General features: G+C 45.8%; 3 protein-coding genes and 1 long non-coding RNA gene across 6 annotated transcripts in view; all 4 read left to right on the top strand.

Annotated features, from left to right (window-relative positions):
• The first annotated feature begins 4965 nt into the window (after positions 1 to 4965).
• LOC125140219 lies at positions 4966 to 8158 on the top strand. The gene is made up of 2 exons (XR_007139472.1): positions 4966 to 5001; positions 8012 to 8158. It is a non-coding gene; the product is annotated as an uncharacterized LOC125140219 (long non-coding RNA).
• A 916-nt stretch (positions 8159 to 9074) lies between these two features.
• On the top strand, positions 9075 to 17059 carry LOC113639449. Of its 2 annotated transcripts, none has more exons than XM_047808476.1 (2): positions 9075 to 9179; positions 14681 to 17059. In XM_047808476.1, the coding sequence occupies exons 1-2, from the start codon at positions 9157 to 9159 to the stop codon at positions 15477 to 15479; spliced, it is 822 nt and encodes a 273-aa protein (XP_047664432.1). In that variant the 5' UTR covers positions 9075 to 9156; the 3' UTR covers positions 15480 to 17059. The 2 variants fall into 2 exon arrangements, with proteins under 2 accessions (XP_047664432.1, XP_047664431.1); XM_047808475.1 differs by lacking the exon at positions 9075 to 9179 and adding an exon at positions 10474 to 10498 and having other exon boundaries at positions 13511 to 17059.
• LOC125140218 lies at positions 10990 to 13657 on the top strand. The gene is made up of 2 exons (XM_047808474.1): positions 10990 to 13376; positions 13455 to 13657. Exon 1 carries the CDS (start codon positions 11425 to 11427, stop codon positions 12244 to 12246), a length of 822 nt encoding a protein of 273 aa, XP_047664430.1. The 5' UTR covers positions 10990 to 11424; the 3' UTR covers positions 12247 to 13376; positions 13455 to 13657.
• Positions 17060 to 21363: 4304 nt separating the features above from the next.
• Positions 21364 to 22108, top strand: part of gramd1c (GRAM domain containing 1c) — a 10403-nt gene continuing 9658 nt past the window's right edge. Inside the window, exon 1 of one of the 2 annotated variants that reach the window (XM_047808751.1) lies at positions 21364 to 21604. In XM_047808751.1, the coding sequence (XP_047664707.1) occupies positions 21518 to 21604 (87 nt within the window). In that variant the 5' untranslated portion in view covers positions 21364 to 21517. The remainder of the gene's footprint in view (positions 21605 to 22108) is intronic. The other variant, XM_027175158.2, reaches the window with a different exon arrangement.

Below are 22108 nucleotides of genomic sequence, written 5' to 3'. Positions count from 1 at the left end.
GAAGAAGGAGGCTTCAAATGGTTCCTGGATAAGATAAAAATGATAATTACCTATGGAAAATTGCTCAAGGACTTCTACGAATTGTGCAGCTTCATACTTGGCCTGTTAGCCTAAAAACAAGAACCACAGGACAAAAAAGGAAAGAGGAGAGGATGACATCACAGAGATCATGGACCAATGCAGCCATCTTTCAGTTCTTCAACTTTCTATGGACGAGACAGACTCCCAAGCTGAGCCCAAAGCCCGACATGACGGCCTCCCAGACTCTGGGTGGAGGACATCACAGAGATCTGGTATTGACGGATCATCATCCCGCTCTCCGACTTACGACGGAGCCCACCCCCACCCGCCTCTCAGACTCCAACCGGAGGCCGGAGCCGACGAGACGGCCTCCCAAGTGGACCCGGGACCCCGACAGGTCGGCCTGGCAAACTTTGGGAGGGGGACGTCACAGAGATCTGGTATTGACGGGGTCATCATCCCGCTCTTCGACTTACGACGGAGCCCACCCCCACCCGCCTCTCAGACTCCAACCGGAGGCCGGAGCCGGCGAGACGGCCTCCCAAGTGGACCCGGGACCCCGACAGGCCGGCCTGGCAAACTTTGGGAGGGGGACGTCACAGAGATCTGGTATTGACGGATCATCATCCCGCTCTCCGACTTACGACGGAGCCCACCCCCACCCGCCTCTCAGACTCCAACCGGAGGCCGGAGCCGACGAGACGGCCTCCCAAGTGGACCCGGGACCCCGACAGGTCGGCCTGGCAAACTTTGGGAGGGGGACGTCACAGAGATCTGGTATTGACGGGGTCATCATCCCGCTCTCCGACTTACGACGGAGCCCACCCCCACCCGCCTCTCAGACTCCAACCGGAGGCCGGAGCCGACGAGACGGCCTCCCAAGTGGACCCGGGACCCCGACAGGTCGGCCTGGCAAACTTTGGGAGGGGGACGTCACAGAGATCTGGTATTGACGGGGTCATCATCCCGCTCTCCGACTTACGACGGAGCCCACCCCCACCCGCCTCTCAGACTCCAACCGGAGGCCGGAGCCGACGAGACGGCCTCCCAAGTGGACCCGGGACCCCGACAGGTCGGCCTGGCAAGCTTTGGGAGGGGGACGTCACAGAGATCTGGTATTGACGGGGTCATCATCCCGCTCTTCGACTTACGACGGAGCCCACCCCCACCCGCCTCTCAGACTCCAACCGGAGGCCGGAGCCGACGAGACGGCCTCCCAAGTCGACCCGGGACCCCGACAGGTCGGCCTGGCAAACTTTGGGAGGGGGACGTCACAGAGATCCCAGACTAATGGAATCACCTTCTGGTTCTTCAGTGTACTATAAACTTTCTTGTGTAATTTCATGATCTCAATAAATCATTATTCATATGAAGCCATGTGCAATTTTTTTCTGCCAGTCTGTATCTTTTCTAAACCATGTTGTCCTAAACAGCAAAACTTCAAATAATGACGTAAACATGTCTCTGGTCTCCATGGTGGGAGTTGTGGTTAATATCTTTTCAGTTAACGTTTACATACGTCTTAATATAGCAGCTTAATGATATTCACGTTTTATGTTAACTAACAAACAAACATACAAACAAAAAATTTATTTATGCTTATAAAACAAAGATTTTTTTAACCATACTCACACCCACAAAATACAACACTAAGTGTAATCTGAAGCGGAAGTAACCAGAAGCTGGAAGTATATTATAGAACAATATGGAAAGTGTTTAAATGCTTATTTTCTAAAGGTACAGTGTGAATCCCACAAGTAAATAAGAGAAACATAAAAACAATACTTTGGAGTATGATTCTAGGAACCGGCATAGATTACAAATACATATGACTGGTTTCTGAATTTTTGTACACCCCCTAGTGAGTATGTATATTTGTTTGATAACAGGTCTATTCACTGTGTAAGCAGGCAGGGCGTTGCTTGTCTTTCCTATTAAAGTTAAAATGTCTAAAACAGACGTAAAGAGCGGCCGTTCCCGTGGCGCATCTGGTTTATCCCCAGTAAGGTTTTTGCCCGGACGATCGGGGTTCGAATCCCCACCTGTGTGAAGGTTGGACTCCAGCCTTTGAAACCTCTACCAGGTAAGCGACGAAAAGAATTATACTGTGACAGAAATGTTTGCCAAAATTCACAGCTCCAGCTTCTACTAATAAAAAAAGCGTCCATGTTCTCGTCTCCCCTATGAACACCCTGAATGGTATCGTCTGACTTCTAGCAACACTGCGCCTGCGCACCACAAAGCCTCTCCTGACTGACGCTGCACTCTAACACACAAGACAGACTGGAGAATGTCGGCGGCGTACAGAGAGAGACCCAACACATCGAATGCAGAGATAAGTGAAATAAAGCAACTTTAAATCAACCTTCTGTGTGTATTTGTGTTTGTCATGTAAGCGACATGAATGTGTATGCGATGTGTAACGTAGCTGCTTTGAATACGAGCTTCTATCCGAGTGTGTGTGTGTTCAGGGAACGTGAAATGTTGAAGGTGTGTGTAGATGAGTGCTGCCGCTACCGGCGGCGACAGGACAAAGTTACAATATTAACGAAAAGCAGATTTGTAAGTAAGGCGGCAACAGGGCAAAGTTACAATATTAACGAAAAGCAGATTTGTAAATGTTGTGGCGGTAAATACGTTGGTGCTCAACTGATCTTCTGAATCAAAAGTTTCTGACAAAACCTCCGTCTTCTGGTTCTGCTGATGATCTAATCTGAAGTTTCAACTATTAACGCTACACACGCTACTGTCTGTATATGCGGCGGTTAGTGTTCGGGTGATAACTAAGCTGGTGTTCAACTGATCTTCTGAAAAAAAAAACACCAAAAAAATTGATGCAAAATCTTCGTCTTCAGAAAAAAAAAAAAAATTGAAAATCTCCGTCTTCCGAAAAAAAAAAATTGACAAATCTCTGTCTTCCGAAAAAAAAAAAAAAAAATACCCAAAACCTCTGTCTTCTGGTTCTTCCCTGAAGTTTCAACTATTAACGCTACACACGCTACTGTCTGTATACGCGGTGGTTGTGACTCAGGCAGGCCTCAGTTGATATTCTGAAAGGAAATTGTGCAAGTTAAATACCCTTCTCTTGACATGGGCAACACGTTGAATATTACAGAGCCTCAAATAGGCATCTACATTGCACAACGACCTGTGTACCAGCATGTTGAAAATTCTCACGTGATCAATATGGTAGAAAATTGTACCAACTCTGATGAAGAAGGAGGCTTCAAATGGTTCCTGGATAAGATAAAAATGATAATTACCTATGGAAAATTGCTCAAGGACTTCTACGAATTGTGCAGCTTCATACTTGGCCTGTTAGCCTAAAAACAAGAACCACAGGACAAAAAAGGAAAGAGGAGAGGATGACATCACAGAGATCATGGACCAATGCAGCCATCTTTCAGTTCTTCAACTTTCTATGGACGAGACAGACTCCCAAGCTGAGCCCAAAGCCCGACATGACGGCCTCCCAGACTCTGGGTGGAGGACATCACAGAGATCTGGTATTGACGGATCATCATCCCGCTCTCCGACTTACGACGGAGCCCACCCCCACCCGCCTCTCAGACTCCAACCGGAGGCCGGAGCCGACGAGACGGCCTCCCAAGTGGACCCGGGACCCCGACAGGTCGGCCTGGCAAACTTTGGGAGGGGGACGTCACAGAGATCTGGTATTGACGGGGTCATCATCCCGCTCTTCGACTTACGACGGAGCCCACCCCCACCCGCCTCTCAGACTCCAACCGGAGGCCGGAGCCGACGAGACGGCCTCCCAAGTGGACCCGGGACCCCGACAGGTCGGCCTGGCAAACTTTGGGAGGGGGACGTCACAGAGATCTGGTATTGACGGGGTCATCATCCCGCTCTCCGACTTACGACGGAGCCCACCCCCACCCGCCTCTCAGACTCCAACCGGAGGCCGGAGCCGACGAGACGGCCTCCCAAGTGGACCCGGGACCCCGACAGGTCGGCCTGGCAAGCTTTGGGAGGGGGACGTCACAGAGATCTGGTATTGACGGGGTCATCATCCCGCTCTTCGACTTACGACGGAGCCCACCCCCACCCGCCTCTCAGACTCCAACCGGAGGCCGGAGCCGACGAGACGGCCTCCCAAGTCGACCCGGGACCCCGACAGGTCGGCCTGGCAAACTTTGGGAGGGGGACGTCACAGAGATCCCAGACTAATGGAATCACCTTCTGGTTCTTCAGTGTACTATAAACTTTCTTGTGTAATTTCATGATCTCAATAAATCATTATTCATATGAAGCCATGTGCAATTTTTTTCTGCCAGTCTGTATCTTTTCTAAACCATGTTGTCCTAAACAGCAAAACTTCAAATAATGACGTAAACATGTCTCTGGTCTCCATGGTGGGAGTTGTGGTTAATATCTTTTCAGTTAACGTTTACATACGTCTTAATATAGCAGCTTAATGATATTCACGTTTTATGTTAACTAACAAACAAACATACAAACAAAAAATTTATTTATGCTTATAAAACAAAGATTTTTTTAACCATACTCACACCCACAAAATACAACACTAAGTGTAATCTGAAGCGGAAGTAACCAGAAGCTGGAAGTATATTATAGAACAATATGGAAAGTGTTTAAATGCTTATTTTCTAAAGGTACAGTGTGAATCCCACAAGTAAATAAGAGAAACATAAAAACAATACTTTGGAGTATGATTCTAGGAACCGGCATAGATTACAAATACATATGACTGGTTTCTGAATTTTTGTACACCCCCTAGTGAGTATGTATATTTGTTTGATAACAGGTCTATTCACTGTGTAAGCAGGCAGGGCGTTGCTTGTCTTTCCTATTAAAGTTAAAATGTCTAAAACAGACGTAAAGAGCGGCCGTTCCCGTGGCGCATCTGGTTTATCCCCAGTAAGGTTTTTGCCCGGACGATCGGGGTTCGAATCCCCACCTGTGTGAAGGTTGGACTCCAGCCTTTGAAACCTCTACCAGGTAACTTCTATCCGAGTGTGTGTGTGTTCAGGGAACGTGAAATGTTGAAGGTGTGTGTAGATGAGTGCTGCCGCTACCGGCGGCGACAGGACAAAATTACAATATTAACGAAAAGCAGATTTGTAAGTAAGGCGGCAACAGGGCAAAGTTACAATATTAACGAAAAGCAGATTTGTAAATGTTGTGGCGGTAAATACGTTGGTGCTCAACTGATCTTCTGAATCAAAAGTTTCTGACAAAACCTCCGTCTTCTGGTTCTGCTGATGATCTAATCTGAAGTTTCAACTATTAACGCTACACACGCTACTGTCTGTATATGCGGCGGTTAGTGTTCGGGTGATAACTAAGCTGGTGTTCAACTGATCTTCTGAAAAAAAAAAACACCAAAAAAATTGATGCAAAATCTTCGTCTTCAGAAAAAAAAAAAAAATTGAAAATCTCCGTCTTCCGAAAAAAAAAAATTGACAAATCTCTGTCTTCCGAAAAAAAAAAAAAAATACCCAAAACCTCTGTCTTCTGGTTCTTCCCTGAAGTTTCAACTATTAACGCTACACACGCTACTGTCTGTATACGCGGTGGTTGTGACTCAGGCAGGCCTCAGTTGATATTCTGAAAGGAAATTGTGCAAGTTAAATACCCTTCTCTTGACATGGGCAACACGTTGAATATTACAGAGCCTCAAATAGGCATCTACATTGCACAACGACCTGTGTACCAGCATGTTGAAAATTCTCACGTGATCAATATGGTAGAAAATTGTACCAACTCTGATGAAGAAGGAGGCTTCAAATGGTTCCTGGATAAGATAAAAATGATAATTACCTATGGAAAATTGCTCAAGGACTTCTACGAATTGTGCAGCTTCATACTTGGCCTGTTAGCCTAAAAACAAGAACCACAGGACAAAAAAGGAAAGAGGAGAGGATGACATCACAGAGATCATGGACCAATGCAGCCATCTTTCAGTTCTTCAACTTTCTATGGACGAGACAGACTCCCAAGCTGAGCCCAAAGCCCGACATGACGGCCTCCCAGACTCTGGGTGGAGGACATCACAGAGATCTGGTATTGACGGATCATCATCCCGCTCTCCGACTTACGACGGAGCCCACCCCCACCCGCCTCTCAGACTCCAACCGGAGGCCGGAGCCGACGAGACGGCCTCCCAAGTGGACCCGGGACCCCGACAGGTCGGCCTGGCAAACTTTGGGAGGGGGACGTCACAGAGATCTGGTATTGACGGGGTCATCATCCTGCTCTTCGACTTACGACGGAGCCCACCCCCACCCGCCTCTCAGACTCCAACCGGAGGCCGGAGCCGGCGAGACGGCCTCCCAAGTGGACCCGGGACCCCGACAGGCCGGCCTGGCAAACTTTGGGAGGGGGACGTCACAGAGATCTGGTATTGACGGATCATCATCCCGCTCTCCGACTTACGACGGAGCCCACCCCCACCCGCCTCTCAGACTCCAACCGGAGGCCGGAGCCGACGAGACGGCCTCCCAAGTGGACCCGGGACCCCGACAGGTCGGCCTGGCAAACTTTGGGAGGGGGACGTCACAGAGATCTGGTATTGACGGGGTCATCATCCCGCTCTCCGACTTACGACGGAGCCCACCCCCACCCGCCTCTCAGACTCCAACCGGAGGCCGGAGCCGACGAGACGGCCTCCCAAGTGGACCCGGGACCCCGACAGGTCGGCCTGGCAAACTTTGGGAGGGGGACGTCACAGAGATCTGGTATTGACGGGGTCATCATCCCGCTCTCCGACTTACGACGGAGCCCACCCCCACCCGCCTCTCAGACTCCAACCGGAGGCCGGAGCCGACGAGACGGCCTCCCAAGTGGACCCGGGACCCCGACAGGTCGGCCTGGCAAGCTTTGGGAGGGGGACGTCACAGAGATCTGGTATTGACGGGGTCATCATCCCGCTCTTCGACTTACGACGGAGCCCACCCCCACCCGCCTCTCAGACTCCAACCGGAGGCCGGAGCCGACGAGACGGCCTCCCAAGTCGACCCGGGACCCCGACAGGTCGGCCTGGCAAACTTTGGGAGGGGGACGTCACAGAGATCCCAGACTAATGGAATCACCTTCTGGTTCTTCAGTGTACTATAAACTTTCTTGTGTAATTTCATGATCTCAATAAATCATTATTCATATGAAGCCATGTGCAATTTTTTTCTGCCAGTCTGTATCTTTTCTAAACCATGTTGTCCTAAACAGCAAAACTTCAAATAATGACGTAAACATGTCTCTGGTCTCCATGGTGGGAGTTGTGGTTAATATCTTTTCAGTTAACGTTTACATACGTCTTAATATAGCAGCTTAATGATATTCACGTTTTATGTTAACTAACAAACAAACATACAAACAAAAAATTTATTTATGCTTATAAAACAAAGATTTTTTTAACCATACTCACACCCACAAAATACAACACTAAGTGTAATCTGAAGCGGAAGTAACCAGAAGCTGGAAGTATATTATAGAACAATATGGAAAGTGTTTAAATGCTTATTTTCTAAAGGTACAGTGTGAATCCCACAAGTAAATAAGAGAAACATAAAAACAATACTTTGGAGTATGATTCTAGGAACCGGCATAGATTACAAATACATATGACTGGTTTCTGAATTTTTGTACACCCCCTAGTGAGTATGTATATTTGTTTGATAACAGGTCTATTCACTGTGTAAGCAGGCAGGGCGTTGCTTGTCTTTCCTATTAAAGTTAAAATGTCTAAAACAGACGTAAAGAGCGGCCGTTCCCGTGGCGCATCTGGTTTATCCCCAGTAAGGTTTTTGCCCGGACGATCGGGGTTCGAATCCCCACCTGTGTGAAGGTTGGACTCCAGCCTTTGAAACCTCTACCAGGTAAGCGACGAAAAGAATTATACTGTGACAGAAATGTTTGCCAAAATTCACAGCTCCAGCTTCTACTAATAAAAAAAGCGTCCATGTTCTCGTCTCCCCTATGAACACCCTGAATGGTATCGTCTGACTTCTAGCAACACTGCGCCTGCGCACCACAAAGCCTCTCCTGACTGACGCTGCACTCTAACACACAAGACAGACTGGAGAATGTCGGCGGCGTACAGAGAGAGACCCAACACATCGAATGCAGAGATAAGTGAAATAAAGCAACTTTAAATCAACCTTCTGTGTGTATTTGTGTTTGTCATGTAAGCGACATGAATGTGTATGCGATGTGTAACGTAGCTGCTTTGAATACGAGCTTCTATCCGAGTGTGTGTGTGTTCAGGGAACGTGAAATGTTGAAGGTGTGTGTAGATGAGTGCTGCCGCTACCGGCGGCGACAGGACAAAATTACAATATTAACGAAAAGCAGATTTGTAAGTAAGGCGGCAACAGGGCAAAGTTACAATATTAACGAAAAGCAGATTTGTAAATGTTGTGGCGGTAAATACGTTGGTGCTCAACTGATCTTCTGAATCAAAAGTTTCTGACAAAACCTCCGTCTTCTGGTTCTGCTGATGATCTAATCTGAAGTTTCAACTATTAACGCTACACACGCTACTGTCTGTATATGCGGCGGTTAGTGTTCGGGTGATAACTAAGCTGGTGTTCAACTGATCTTCTGAAAAAAAAAACACCAAAAAAATTGATGCAAAATCTTCGTCTTCAGAAAAAAAAAAAAAAATTGAAAATCTCCGTCTTCCGAAAAAAAAATTGACAAATCTCTGTCTTCCGAAAAAAAAAAAAAAATACCCAAAACCTCTGTCTTCTGGTTCTTCCCTGAAGTTTCAACTATTAACGCTACACACGCTACTGTCTGTATACGCGGTGGTTGTGACTCAGGCAGGCCTCAGTTGATATTCTGAAAGGAAATTGTGCAAGTTAAATACCCTTCTCTTGACATGGGCAACACGTTGAATATTACAGAGCCTCAAATAGGCATCTACATTGCACAACGACCTGTGTACCAGCATGTTGAAAATTCTCACGTGATCAATATGGTAGAAAATTGTACCAACTCTGATGAAGAAGGAGGCTTCAAATGGTTCCTGGATAAGATAAAAATGATAATTACCTATGGAAAATTGCTCAAGGACTTCTACGAATTGTGCAGCTTCATACTTGGCCTGTTAGCCTAAAAACAAGAACCACAGGACAAAAAAGGAAAGAGGAGAGGATGACATCACAGAGATCATGGACCAATGCAGCCATCTTTCAGTTCTTCAACTTTCTATGGACGAGACAGACTCCCATCCCAACTCCCCACCCGCCTCTCAGACTCCAACCGGAGGCCGGAGCCGACGAGACGGCCTCCCAAGTGGACCCGGGACCCCGACAGGTCGGCCTGGCAAACTTTGGGAGGGGGACGTCACAGAGATCTGGTATTGACGGGGTCATCATCCCGCTCTCCGACTTACGACGGAGCCCACCCCCACCCGCCTCTCAGACTCCAACCGGAGGCCGGAGCCGACGAGACGGCCTCCCAAGTGGACCCGGGACCCCGACAGGTCGGCCTGGCAAGCTTTGGGAGGGGGACGTCACAGAGATCTGGTATTGACGGGGTCATCATCCCGCTCTTCGACTTACGACGGAGCCCACCCCCACCCGCCTCTCAGACTCCAACCGGAGGCCGGAGCCGACGAGACGGCCTCCCAAGTCGACCCGGGACCCCGACAGGTCGGCCTGGCAAACTTTGGGAGGGGGACGTCACAGAGATCCCAGACTAATGGAATCACCTTCTGGTTCTTCAGTGTACTATAAACTTTCTTGTGTAATTTCATGATCTCAATAAATCATTATTCATATGAAGCCATGTGCAATTTTTTTCTGCCAGTCTGTATCTTTTCTAAACCATGTTGTCCTAAACAGCAAAACTTCAAATAATGACGTAAACATGTCTCTGGTCTCCATGGTGGGAGTTGTGGTTAATATCTTTTCAGTTAACGTTTACATACGTCTTAATATAGCAGCTTAATGATATTCACGTTTTATGTTAACTAACAAACAAACATACAAACAAAAAATTTATTTATGCTTATAAAACAAAGATTTTTTTAACCATACTCACACCCACAAAATACAACACTAAGTGTAATCTGAAGCGGAAGTAACCAGAAGCTGGAAGTATATTATAGAACAATATGGAAAGTGTTTAAATGCTTATTTTCTAAAGGTACAGTGTGAATCCCACAAGTAAATAAGAGAAACATAAAAACAATACTTTGGAGTATGATTCTAGGAACCGGCATAGATTACAAATACATATGACTGGTTTCTGAATTTTTGTACACCCCCTAGTGAGTATGTATATTTGTTTGATAACAGGTCTATTCACTGTGTAAGCAGGCAGGGCGTTGCTTGTCTTTCCTATTAAAGTTAAAATGTCTAAAACAGACGTAAAGAGCGGCCGTTCCCGTGGCGCATCTGGTTTATCCCCAGTAAGGTTTTTGCCCTGACGATCGGGGTTCGAATCCCCACCTGTGTGAAGGTTGGACTCCAGCCTTTGAAACCTCTACCAGGTAACTTCTATCCGAGTGTGTGTGTGTTCAGGGAACGTGAAATGTTGAAGGTGTGTGTAGATGAGTGCTGCCGCTACCGGCGGCGACAGGACAAAATTACAATATTAACGAAAAGCAGATTTGTAAGTAAGGCGGCAACAGGGCAAAGTTACAATATTAACGAAAAGCAGATTTGTAAATGTTGTGGCGGTAAATACGTTGGTGCTCAACTGATCTTCTGAATCAAAAGTTTCTGACAAAACCTCCGTCTTCTGGTTCTGCTGATGATCTAATCTGAAGTTTCAACTATTAACGCTACACACGCTACTGTCTGTATATGCGGCGGTTAGTGTTCGGGTAATAACTAAGCTGGTGTTCAACTGATCTTCTGAAAAAAAAAACACCAAAAAAATTGATGCCAAATCTTCGTCTTCAGAAAAAAAAAAAAAAAATTGAAAATCTCCGTCTTCCGAAAAAAAAAAATTGACAAATCTCTGTCTTCCGAAAAAAAAAAAAAAAATACCCAAAACCTCTGTCTTCTGGTTCTTCCCTGAAGTTTCAACTATTAACGCTACACACGCTACTGTCTGTATACGCGGTGGTTGTGACTCAGGCAGGCCTCAGTTGATATTCTGAAAGGAAATTGTGCAAGTTAAATACCCTTCTCTTGACATGGGCAACACGTTGAATATTACAGAGCCTCAAATAGGCATCTACATTGCACAACGACCTGTGTACCAGCATGTTGAAAATTCTCACGTGATCAATATGGTAGAAAATTGTACCAACTCTGATGAAGAAGGAGGCTTCAAATGGTTCCTGGATAAGATAAAAATGATAATTACCTATGGAAAATTGCTCAAGGACTTCTACGAATTGTGCAGCTTCATACTTGGCCTGTTAGCCTAAAAACAAGAACCACAGGACAAAAAAGGAAAGAGGAGAGGATGACATCACAGAGATCATGGACCAATGCAGCCATCTTTCAGTTCTTCAACTTTCTATGGACGAGACAGACTCCCAAGCTGAGCCCAAAGCCCGACATGACGGCCTCCCAGACTCTGGGTGGAGGACATCACAGAGATCTGGTATTGACGGATCATCATCCCGCTCTCCGACTTACGACGGAGCCCACCCCCACCCGCCTCTCAGACTCCAACCGGAGGCCGGAGCCGACGAGACGGCCTCCCAAGTGGACCCGGGACCCCGACAGGTCGGCCTGGCAAACTTTGGGAGGGGGACGTCACAGAGATCTGGTATTGACGGGGTCATCATCCCGCTCTTCGACTTACGACGGAGCCCACCCCCACCCGCCTCTCAGACTCCAACCGGAGGCCGGAGCCGGCGAGACGGCCTCCCAAGTGGACCCGGGACCCCGACAGGCCGGCCTGGCAAACTTTGGGAGGGGGACGTCACAGAGATCTGGTATTGACGGATCATCATCCCGCTCTCCGACTTACGACGGAGCCCACCCCCACCCGCCTCTCAGACTCCAACCGGAGGCCGGAGCCGACGAGACGGCCTCCCAAGTGGACCCGGGACCCCGACAGGTCGGCCTGGCAAACTTTGGGAGGGGGACGTCACAGAGATCTGGTATTGACGGGGTCATCATCCCGCTCTCCGACTTACGACGGAGCCCACCCCCACCCGCCTCTCAGACTCCAACCGGAGGCCGGAGCCGACGAGACGGCCTCCCAAGTGGACCCGGGACCCCGACAGGTCGGCCTGGCAAACTTTGGGAGGGGGACGTCACAGAGATCTGGTATTGACGGGGTCATCATCCCGCTCTCCGACTTACGACGGAGCCCACCCCCACCCGCCTCTCAGACTCCAACCGGAGGCCGGAGCCGACGAGACGGCCTCCCAAGTGGACCCGGGACCCCGACAGGTCGGCCTGGCAAGCTTTGGGAGGGGGACGTCACAGAGATCTGGTATTGACGGGGTCATCATCCCGCTCTTCGACTTACGACGGAGCCCACCCCCACCCGCCTCTCAGACTCCAACCGGAGGCCGGAGCCGACGAGACGGCCTCCCAAGTCGACCCGGGACCCCGACAGGTCGGCCTGGCAAACTTTGGGAGGGGGACGTCACAGAGATCCCAGACTAATGGAATCACCTTCTGGTTCTTCAGTGTACTATAAACTTTCTTGTGTAATTTCATGATCTCAATAAATCATTATTCATATGAAGCCATGTGCAATTTTTTTCTGCCAGTCTGTATCTTTTCTAAACCATGTTGTCCTAAACAGCAAAACTTCAAATAATGACGTAAACATGTCTCTGGTCTCCATGGTGGGAGTTGTGGTTAATATCTTTTCAGTTAACGTTTACATACGTCTTAATATAGCAGCTTAATGATATTCACGTTTTATGTTAACTAACAAACAAACATACAAACAAAAAATTTATTTATGCTTATAAAACAAAGATTTTTTTAACCATACTCACACCCACAAAATACAACACTAAGTGTAATCTGAAGCGGAAGTAACCAGAAGCTGGAAGTATATTATAGAAAAATATGGAAAGTGTTTAAATGCTTATTTTCTAAAGGTACAGTGTGAATCCCACAAGTAAATAAGAGAAACATAAAAACAATACTTTGGAGTATGATTCTAGGAACCGGCATAGATTACAAATACATATGACTGGTTTCTGAATTTTTGTACACCCCCTAGTGAGTATGTATATTTGTTTGATAACAGGTCTATTCACTGTGTAAGCAGGCAGGGCGTTGCTTGTCTTTCCTATTAAAGTTAAAATGTCTAAAACAGACGTAAAGAGCGGCCGTTCCCGTGGCGCATCTGGTTTATCCCCAGTAAGGTTTTTGCCCGGACGATCGGGGTTCGAATCCCCACCTGTGTGAAGGTTGGACTCCAGCCTTTGAAACCTCTACCAGGTAAGCGACGAAAAGAATTATACTGTGACAGAAATGTTTGCCAAAATTCACAGCTCCAGCTTCTACTAATAAAAAAAGCGTCCATGTTCTCGTCTCCCCTATGAACACCCTGAATGGTATCGTCTGACTTCTAGCAACACTGCGCCTGCGCACCACAAAGCCTCTCCTGACTGACGCTGCACTCTAACACACAAGACAGACTGGAGAATGTCGGCGGCGTACAGAGAGAGACCCAACACATCGAATGCAGAGATAAGTGAAATAAAGCAACTTTAAATCAACCTTCTGTGTGTATTTGTGTTTGTCATGTAAGCGACATGAATGTGTATGCGATGTGTAACGTAGCTGCTTTGAATACGAGCTTCTATCCGAGTGTGTGTGTGTTCAGGGAACGTGAAATGTTGAAGGTGTGTGTAGATGAGTGCTGCCGCTACCGGCGGCGACAGGACAAAGTTACAATATTAACGAAAAGCAGATTTGTAAGTAAGGCGGCAACAGGGCAAAGTTACAATATTAACGAAAAGCAGATTTGTAAATGTTGTGGCGGTAAATACGTTGGTGCTCAACTGATCTTCTGAATCAAAAGTTTCTGACAAAACCTCCGTCTTCTGGTTCTGCTGATGATCTAATCTGAAGTTTCAACTATTAACGCTACACACGCTACTGTCTGTATATGCGGCGGTTAGTGTTCGGGTGATAACTAAGCTGGTGTTCAACTGATCTTCTGAAAAAAAATAAACCACCAAAAAAATTGATGCAAAATCTCCGTCTTCCGAAAAAAAAAATTGACAAATCTCTGTCTTCCGAAAAAAAAAATTGACAAATCTCTGTCTTCCGAAAAAAAAAAAAAAAAAAACCCAAAACCTCTGTCTTCTGGTTCTTCCCTGAAGTTTCAACTATTAACGCTACACACGCTACTGTCTGTATACGCGGTGGTTGTGACTCAGGCAGGCCTCAGTTGATATTCTGAAAGGAAATTGTGCAAGTTAAATACCCTTCTCTTGACATGGGCAACACGTTGAATATTACAGAGCCTCAAATAGGCATCTACATTGCACAACGACCTGTGTACCAGCATGTTGAAAATTCTCACGTGATCAATATGGTAGAAAATTGTACCAACTCTGATGAAGAAGGAGGCTTCAAATGGTTCCTGGATAAGATAAAAATGATAATTACCTATGGAAAATTGCTCAAGGACTTCTACGAATTGTGCAGCTTCATACTTGGCCTGTTAGCCTAAAAACAAGAACCACAGGACAAAAAAGGAAAGAGGAGAGGATGACATCACAGAGATCATGGACCAATGCAGCCATCTTTCAGTTCTTCAACTTTCTATGGACGAGACAGACTCCCAAGCTGAGCCCAAAGCCCGACATGACGGCCTCCCAGACTCTGGGTGGAGGACATCACAGAGATCTGGTATTGACGGATCATCATCCCGCTCTCCGACTTACGACGGAGCCCACCCCCACCCGCCTCTCAGACTCCAACCGGAGGCCGGAGCCGACGAGACGGCCTCCCAAGTGGACCCGGGACCCCGACAGGTCGGCCTGGCAAACTTTGGGAGGGGGACGTCACAGAGATCTGGTATTGACGGGGTCATCATCCCGCTCTTCGACTTACGACGGAGCCCACCCCCACCCGCCTCTCAGACTCCAACCGGAGGCCGGAGCCGGCGAGACGGCCTCCCAAGTGGACCCGGGACCCCGACAGGCCGGCCTGGCAAACTTTGGGAGGGGGACGTCACAGAGATCTGGTATTGACGGATCATCATCCCGCTCTCCGACTTACGACGGAGCCCACCCCCACCCGCCTCTCAGACTCCAACCGGAGGCCGGAGCCGACGAGACGGCCTCCCAAGTGGACCCGGGACCCCGACAGGTCGGCCTGGCAAACTTTGGGAGGGGGACGTCACAGAGATCTGGTATTGACGGGGTCATCATCCCGCTCTCCGACTTACGACGGAGCCCACCCCCACCCGCCTCTCAGACTCCAACCGGAGGCCGGAGCCGACGAGACGGCCTCCCAAGTGGACCCGGGACCCCGACAGGTCGGCCTGGCAAACTTTGGGAGGGGGACGTCACAGAGATCTGGTATTGACGGGGTCATCATCCCGCTCTCCGACTTACGACGGAGCCCACCCCCACCCGCCTCTCAGACTCCAACCGGAGGCCGGAGCCGACGAGACGGCCTCCCAAGTGGACCCGGGACCCCGACAGGTCGGCCTGGCAAGCTTTGGGAGGGGGACGTCACAGAGATCTGGTATTGACGGGGTCATCATCCCGCTCTTCGACTTACGACGGAGCCCACCCCCACCCGCCTCTCAGACTCCAACCGGAGGCCGGAGCCGACGAGACGGCCTCCCAAGTGGACCCGGGACCCCGACAGGTCGGCCTGGCAAGCTTTGGGAGGGGGACGTCACAGAGATCTGGTATTGACGGGGTCATCATCCCGCTCTTCGACTTACGACGGAGCCCACCCCCACCCGCCTCTCAGACTCCAACCGGAGGCCGGAGCCGACGAGACGGCCTCCCAAGTCGACCCGGGACCCCGACAGGTCGGCCTGGCAAACTTTGGGAGGGGGACGTCACAGAGATCCCAGACTAATGGAATCACCTTCTGGTTCTTCAGTGTACTATAAACTTTCTTGTGTAATTTCATGATCTCAATAAATCATTATTCATATGAAGCCATGTGCAATTTTTTTCTGCCAGTCTGTATCTTTTCTAAACCATGTTGTCCTAAACAGCAAAACTTCAAATAATGACGTAAACATGTCTCTGGTCTCCATGGTGGGAGTTGTGGTTAATATCTTTTCAGTTAACGTTTACATACGTCTTAATATAGCAGCTTAATGATATTCACGTTTTATGTTAACTAACAAACAAACATACAAACAAAAAATTTATTTATGCTTATAAAACAAAGATTTTTTTAACCATACTCACACCCACAAAATACAACACTAAGTGTAATCTGAAGCGGAAGTAACCAGAAGCTGGAAGTATATTATAGAACAATATGGAAAGTGTTTAAATGCTTATTTTCTAAAGGTACAGTGTGAATCCCACAAGTAAATAAGAGAAACATAAAAACAATACTTTGGAGTATGATTCTAGGAACCGGCATAGATTACAAATACATATGACTGGTTTCTGAATTTTTGTACACCCCCTAGTGAGTATGTATATTTGTTTGATAACAGGTCTATTCACTGTGTAAGCAGGCAGGGCGTTGCTTGTCTTTCCTATTAAAGTTAAAATGTCTAAAACAGACGTAAAGAGCGGCCGTTCCCGTGGCGCATCTGGTTTATCCCCAGTAAGGTTTTTGCCCGGACGATCGGGGTTCGAATCCCCACCTGTGTGAAGGTTGGACTCCAGCCTTTGAAACCTCTACCAGGTAAGCGACGAAAAGAATTATACTGTGACAGAAATGTTTGCCAAAATTCACAGCTCCAGCTTCTACTAATAAAAAAAGCGTCCATGTTCTCGTCTCCCCTATGAACACCCTGAATGGTATCGTCTGACTTCTAGCAACACTGCGCCTGCGCACCACAAAGCCTCTCCTGACTGACGCTGCACTCTAACACACAAGACAGACTGGAGAATGTCGGCGGCGTACAGAGAGAGACCCAACACATCGAATGCAGAGATAAGTGAAATAAAGCAACTTTAAATCAACCTTCTGTGTGTATTTGTGTTTGTCATGTAAGCGACATGAATGTGTATGCGATGTGTAACGTAGCTGCTTTGAATACGAGCTTCTATCCGAGTGTGTGTGTGTTCAGGGAACGTGAAATGTTGAAGGTGTGTGTAGATGAGTGCTGCCGCTACCGGCGGCGACAGGACAAAGTTACAATATTAACGAAAAGCAGATTTGTAAGTAAGGCGGCAACAGGGCAAAGTTACAATATTAACGAAAAGCAGATTTGTAAATGTTGTGGCGGTAAATACGTTGGTGCTCAACTGATCTTCTGAATCAAAAGTTTCTGACAAAACCTCCGTCTTCTGGTTCTGCTGATGATCTAATCTGAAGTTTCAACTATTAACGCTACACACGCTACTGTCTGTATATGCGGCGGTTAGTGTTCGGGTGATAACTAAGCTGGTGTTCAACTGATCTTCTGAAAAAAAAAACACCAAAAAAATTGATGCAAAATCTTCGTCTTCAGAAAAAAAAAGACAAATCTCCGTCTTCTGTAAAAAAAAAAATTTTTGACAAATCTTTGTCTTTTGAAAAAAAAAATTTGACAAATCTCCATCTTCTGAAAAAAAAAATTGACAAATCTCCGTCTTTTGAAATTTTTTTTTTTTTACAAATCTTTGTCTTCTGAAAAAAAATAAATTGACAAATCTCCGTGTTCCAAAAAAAATATATTTTTTTTGACAAATCTCCTTCTTCTGAAAAAAAAATTTGACAAATCTCCGTGTTCGAAAAAAAATTAATAAAATTTTTTTTGACAAATCTCCGTCTTCTGAAAACAAAAAAATTGACATCTCCGTCTTTTGAAAAAAAAAACAACTTGACACAAAACCTCTGTCTTCTGGTTCTGCTGCTGATCTTCCCTGAAGTTTCGACTATTAACGCTACACACGCTACTGTCTGTATACGCGGTGGTTGTGACTCAGGCAGGCCTCAGTTGATATTCTGAAAGGAAATTGTGCAAGTTAAATACCCTTCTCTTGACATGGACACCACGTTGAATATTACAGAGCCTCAAATAGGCATCTACATTTCACAATGACCTGTGTACCAGCATGTTGAAAATTCTTATGTGATCAATATGGTAGAAAATTGTACCCACTCTGAAGAAAGAGGCTTAAAATGGTTCCTGGAAAAGATGAAAATGATTACTACCGCTGCAAGCATTTTGGTGGACTGCTACAAAGTCTTCAGTGTCTTAGTCAACCTTTTAGGCTAAAAACGACAACCACTAGACAAAAAGGAAAGAGGAGAGGAGGACATCACAGAGATCACGGACCAACGCACCCATCTTTCACTTCTTCAACTTTCTTTGGATGACACAGACTCCCAAGCTGTGCCTGAAGCCCGACAACACGGCCTCGCGGACTTTGGGAGGAGGACGTCACAGGGATCTGGGAACGATCGATCCGTCATTTCGTTCATCGACTTACAATGAATCCCTGAATCCCACCCCTCGACTTCCCAAGTTCAAGCAGGAGGCCGGAGGAGGCCGGAGCCGACAAGACGGCCTCCCAAGCCTAGCCGGGAGCCCGATATGACGGTCTCCTAGACTTTGGGAGGAGGACATCACAGAGATTTGGGAATGATGGAACCATCATCTTGTTCTTCAACTTGCGGCGGAACACACTCCCAGCGGTCTCCCAGACTCTTAACCGGAGGCCGGAGCCAGCGAGACAGCCTCTCGAGTCGACCCGGGAGCCCGACATTTCGGCCTGGCAGACTTTGGGACGAGGACATCACAGAGATCCCAGACTAATGGAATCACCTTCTGGTTCTTCAATTTACTGTAAACTTTCTTGTGTAGTTTCGTGATCTCAATAAATCATTATTCATATGAAGCCATGTGCAATTTTTTCAGCCAGTCTGTATCTTTTCTAAACCATGTTGTCCTAAACAGCAAAACTTCAAATAATGAAGTAACATGTTTCTGGTCTCCATGGTGGGAGTTGTGGTTAATATCTTTTCAGTTAACTTTTACATACGTCTTAATATAGCAGCTTAATAATATTCACGTTTTAAGTTAACTAAAAACACAAACAAAAAATTTACTCACGCTTATCATACGCACACCCACAAAATACAACACTAATTGTAATCTGAAGCGGAAGTAACCAGAAGCTGGAAGTATATTATAGAACAATATGGCAATTGTTTAAATGGTTATTTTCTAAAGGTACAGTGTGAATCCCACAAGCAAATAAGAGCAACATAAAAATACTTTGGAGTATGTTCTAGTAACCGGCATAGATTACAAGTACATATGACTGGTTTCTGAATTTTTGTACACCCTGTAGTGATTATGTATATTAATAATGGGTCTATTCACTTTGTAAACAAGCAAATTGTTGCTTTTATTTATTGAAGTCTCAATTTCTAAAACAAACAAAGAAACAGCCAGACCGAGAGAAACAAATGGCCTGGTCAAAGTCAATGGCATCTTCAATCATGTGTACACATTATGACAGCTTTTGGGATTAGGACATCACAGAGATTTGGTATTGATGGAATCATCATTCTGTTCTTCACCTTATGGTGGAACCCACCCTCACCCACCTCCCAGACTCTAATCGGAGGCCGGAGCCAGCGAGACAGCTTGATGGGACCGTAAAACAGAGTTTAAAAATTCTTGATGAAAATTATGCAAACGTTCTGCTGGGCCTTTGGATCTGTGAGACCTACTTCTCCTGTGGAGCCTCTATTAGTTATTAGATAAGAGGTGTCCTTAGAATCTGCTCCAATATCTTCCAGCATATTGTCAATGGTAAATCTCTTAACAGCCATTCAGGCATCTTCAGGTTCCAGCAGGTCCAAAGATTCCTGGACTCCCTGCTTCGAGTTACAGATGTAATGAGTCCACATGGAGCAGCAGAATTCTAGGTGATTTAATTGTTTGTAACTAGAGAACTGCAGATTTCAGACTGCAGAGTCAAAACTGTGATTTTAACACCAGATCTCTGTGAGGTCCATGAAGCAATATTTATAATCCCTTTTTCCTTTTTTGTTTTGGGTTTTATTTTTATTCTTCAACCATTTAAAATATGTGTGTTTGCTTCCAGGTTCTGACCGACTCATCTCCAGCGTGTTTCCCCACCTCAGGTCCAGAGTTTAATTGAAGCTATATTGCCCAATATGGTAGTTGTACTATTCCTCTGCATGCCTGTAAAGAATAAATGAATCCACTGGATGTCCTGAAGAAATAAAACAATGACCTATTAAATGTTTATGTTCTTGTTTGTGACTCATGCTGAACCAGACCAGTTTTGTTACATTTATTGCTTTCATAGGCAAATCTTGTTCATCGAGTCCAGTGTCCTGGCGATCTCCCTGTTAATATTACTGACATCCGCCTACTGACGTCATCTTTATTTCCACTTTATCTATTGCTCTAATATATGTGCATGTGTTTGAATATGATAATTACCCACATGATAAAAAATGTTTATTTTTTTTTTTGCTATATTAGTCTCAGATCAGATGCAGTTATGTATCTACTGAGTGTAAGTTTAATGCACCCAAAATTGTTCTGATAAACAAATCTTTATCTTCTTCTTTGCCCACTATCTCTTTGCTGCTGTAACTATGCAAATTACTCTGATGCAAGAAGAATAAAAGATTATCTTATCTTATCTAAATGAAGAACTCTCATGTGGAGAATGGTGCATTCCCTCCTGATCGGGTTGGGCCAGGTAACACACCTGTCGTCAGGTGAGGACACACTTCCAACCCCGGCAACGCAGCAGCACCAGATGTACTGCAACATTTTACTTAGACATCATTTAAAACTTGCTTTAAGCTGCTTTATTGTTTTATTTCGCTTGTTCTCGACAGCCGGTCCACATTTTGCGTGGAGCTCCTTATATCTGACCAGCGAGAACGCAGGTACGAGCAGATTTAGATTTGGTTTAAACTAAAAATAAGTTGAGATAGTTGAACTGAACTGACAATCTTGAAGTAAGCTGGTTTGGTATAAGCAATAATAACATGATATGCAGCTTAAAACCAATGCTGAGTGTAAATAATGAACAGCTCTGTTTCATTTTCTGTAAAATAATACGTGTATTTGGGGTCTAATAATTTGCAGACTGTAATTTTTTACAGTTTTTTTTTACTCAAACACTTTAACCTGGGTCCAGCTGAACAAATACAAACACACTAGGTGCTAATAGGAATTGTCAGTTTGTCTGTTTAACTTTCTCTGGAGTTACTCAAACCTTTTTGGAGACAGGTCACAGGACAGGACAAGCCAGTTTTCTGCTTCGTGTCCCGGATCATGTCTATGTCAATTAGAACATCATACTTTGCATAGCTGAAGGACTTGTCATGCAGAGCTTAAGGAGCAGTGCACTTTAAGAAGATCCACTTTGTTGTCACAGTTTCACTGAGAGTCCATCAAGCCTGGTGTGGTTTTGCTCCTTCAGCCAGGTGAGAGGAAGATGACCCATGTAACGAAGTCAACAACAGCTGGTGATACTACGGTGGACAGCAGCCCAGCTGGAGTGATCTCAGAGGACCTTCATGAGGTGAAGAGGTTTAGATGTTACATCAGGAGAATCTTGATTATAGTGGACAAGGCACAGATCCACTATATTGTCTCAGGCACTTTGTTCTGGAATGATCTTTGCTTTTACGTGTAGAAAACAAAGTGTTAGTAAAGTCTGATTAAGTTAAAATATTTAAATGTTGTAATTAAATAACTAAAATTATGGGTTTTTTTTGTAATAAAATAAGAAATAAAAAAGACAACTTTTACTGCCCTCTTGTGGAATTAAGAGATTAAAAGTAATTTCTTTGCCTCTACATACTAGAAATCTGTAGAAATTAGCAAGTAAGTCTTAAAATGACTGTTTTTAGATTATACACTGTTTAGGTTATTCTTATAAATAAAAAAGAATCTGTTATAAATATTTCATATTATGTTTCATCCTCAGTAATATAGGCAGGGAACATTGTAAAAGTGCCACAAATACACACTGTACATTATTGCATGATGGGCAAAAATGTTTTTTTCCCCTCTGTTTCCTCCC

This window comes from Tachysurus fulvidraco, chromosome 25 (assembly GCF_022655615.1).
Source record: "Tachysurus fulvidraco isolate hzauxx_2018 chromosome 25, HZAU_PFXX_2.0, whole genome shotgun sequence".
In the NCBI taxonomy this organism is placed as follows: domain Eukaryota; kingdom Metazoa; phylum Chordata; class Actinopteri; order Siluriformes; family Bagridae; genus Tachysurus; species Tachysurus fulvidraco.
This window is presented reverse-complemented; position numbering and strand designations above follow the sequence as displayed.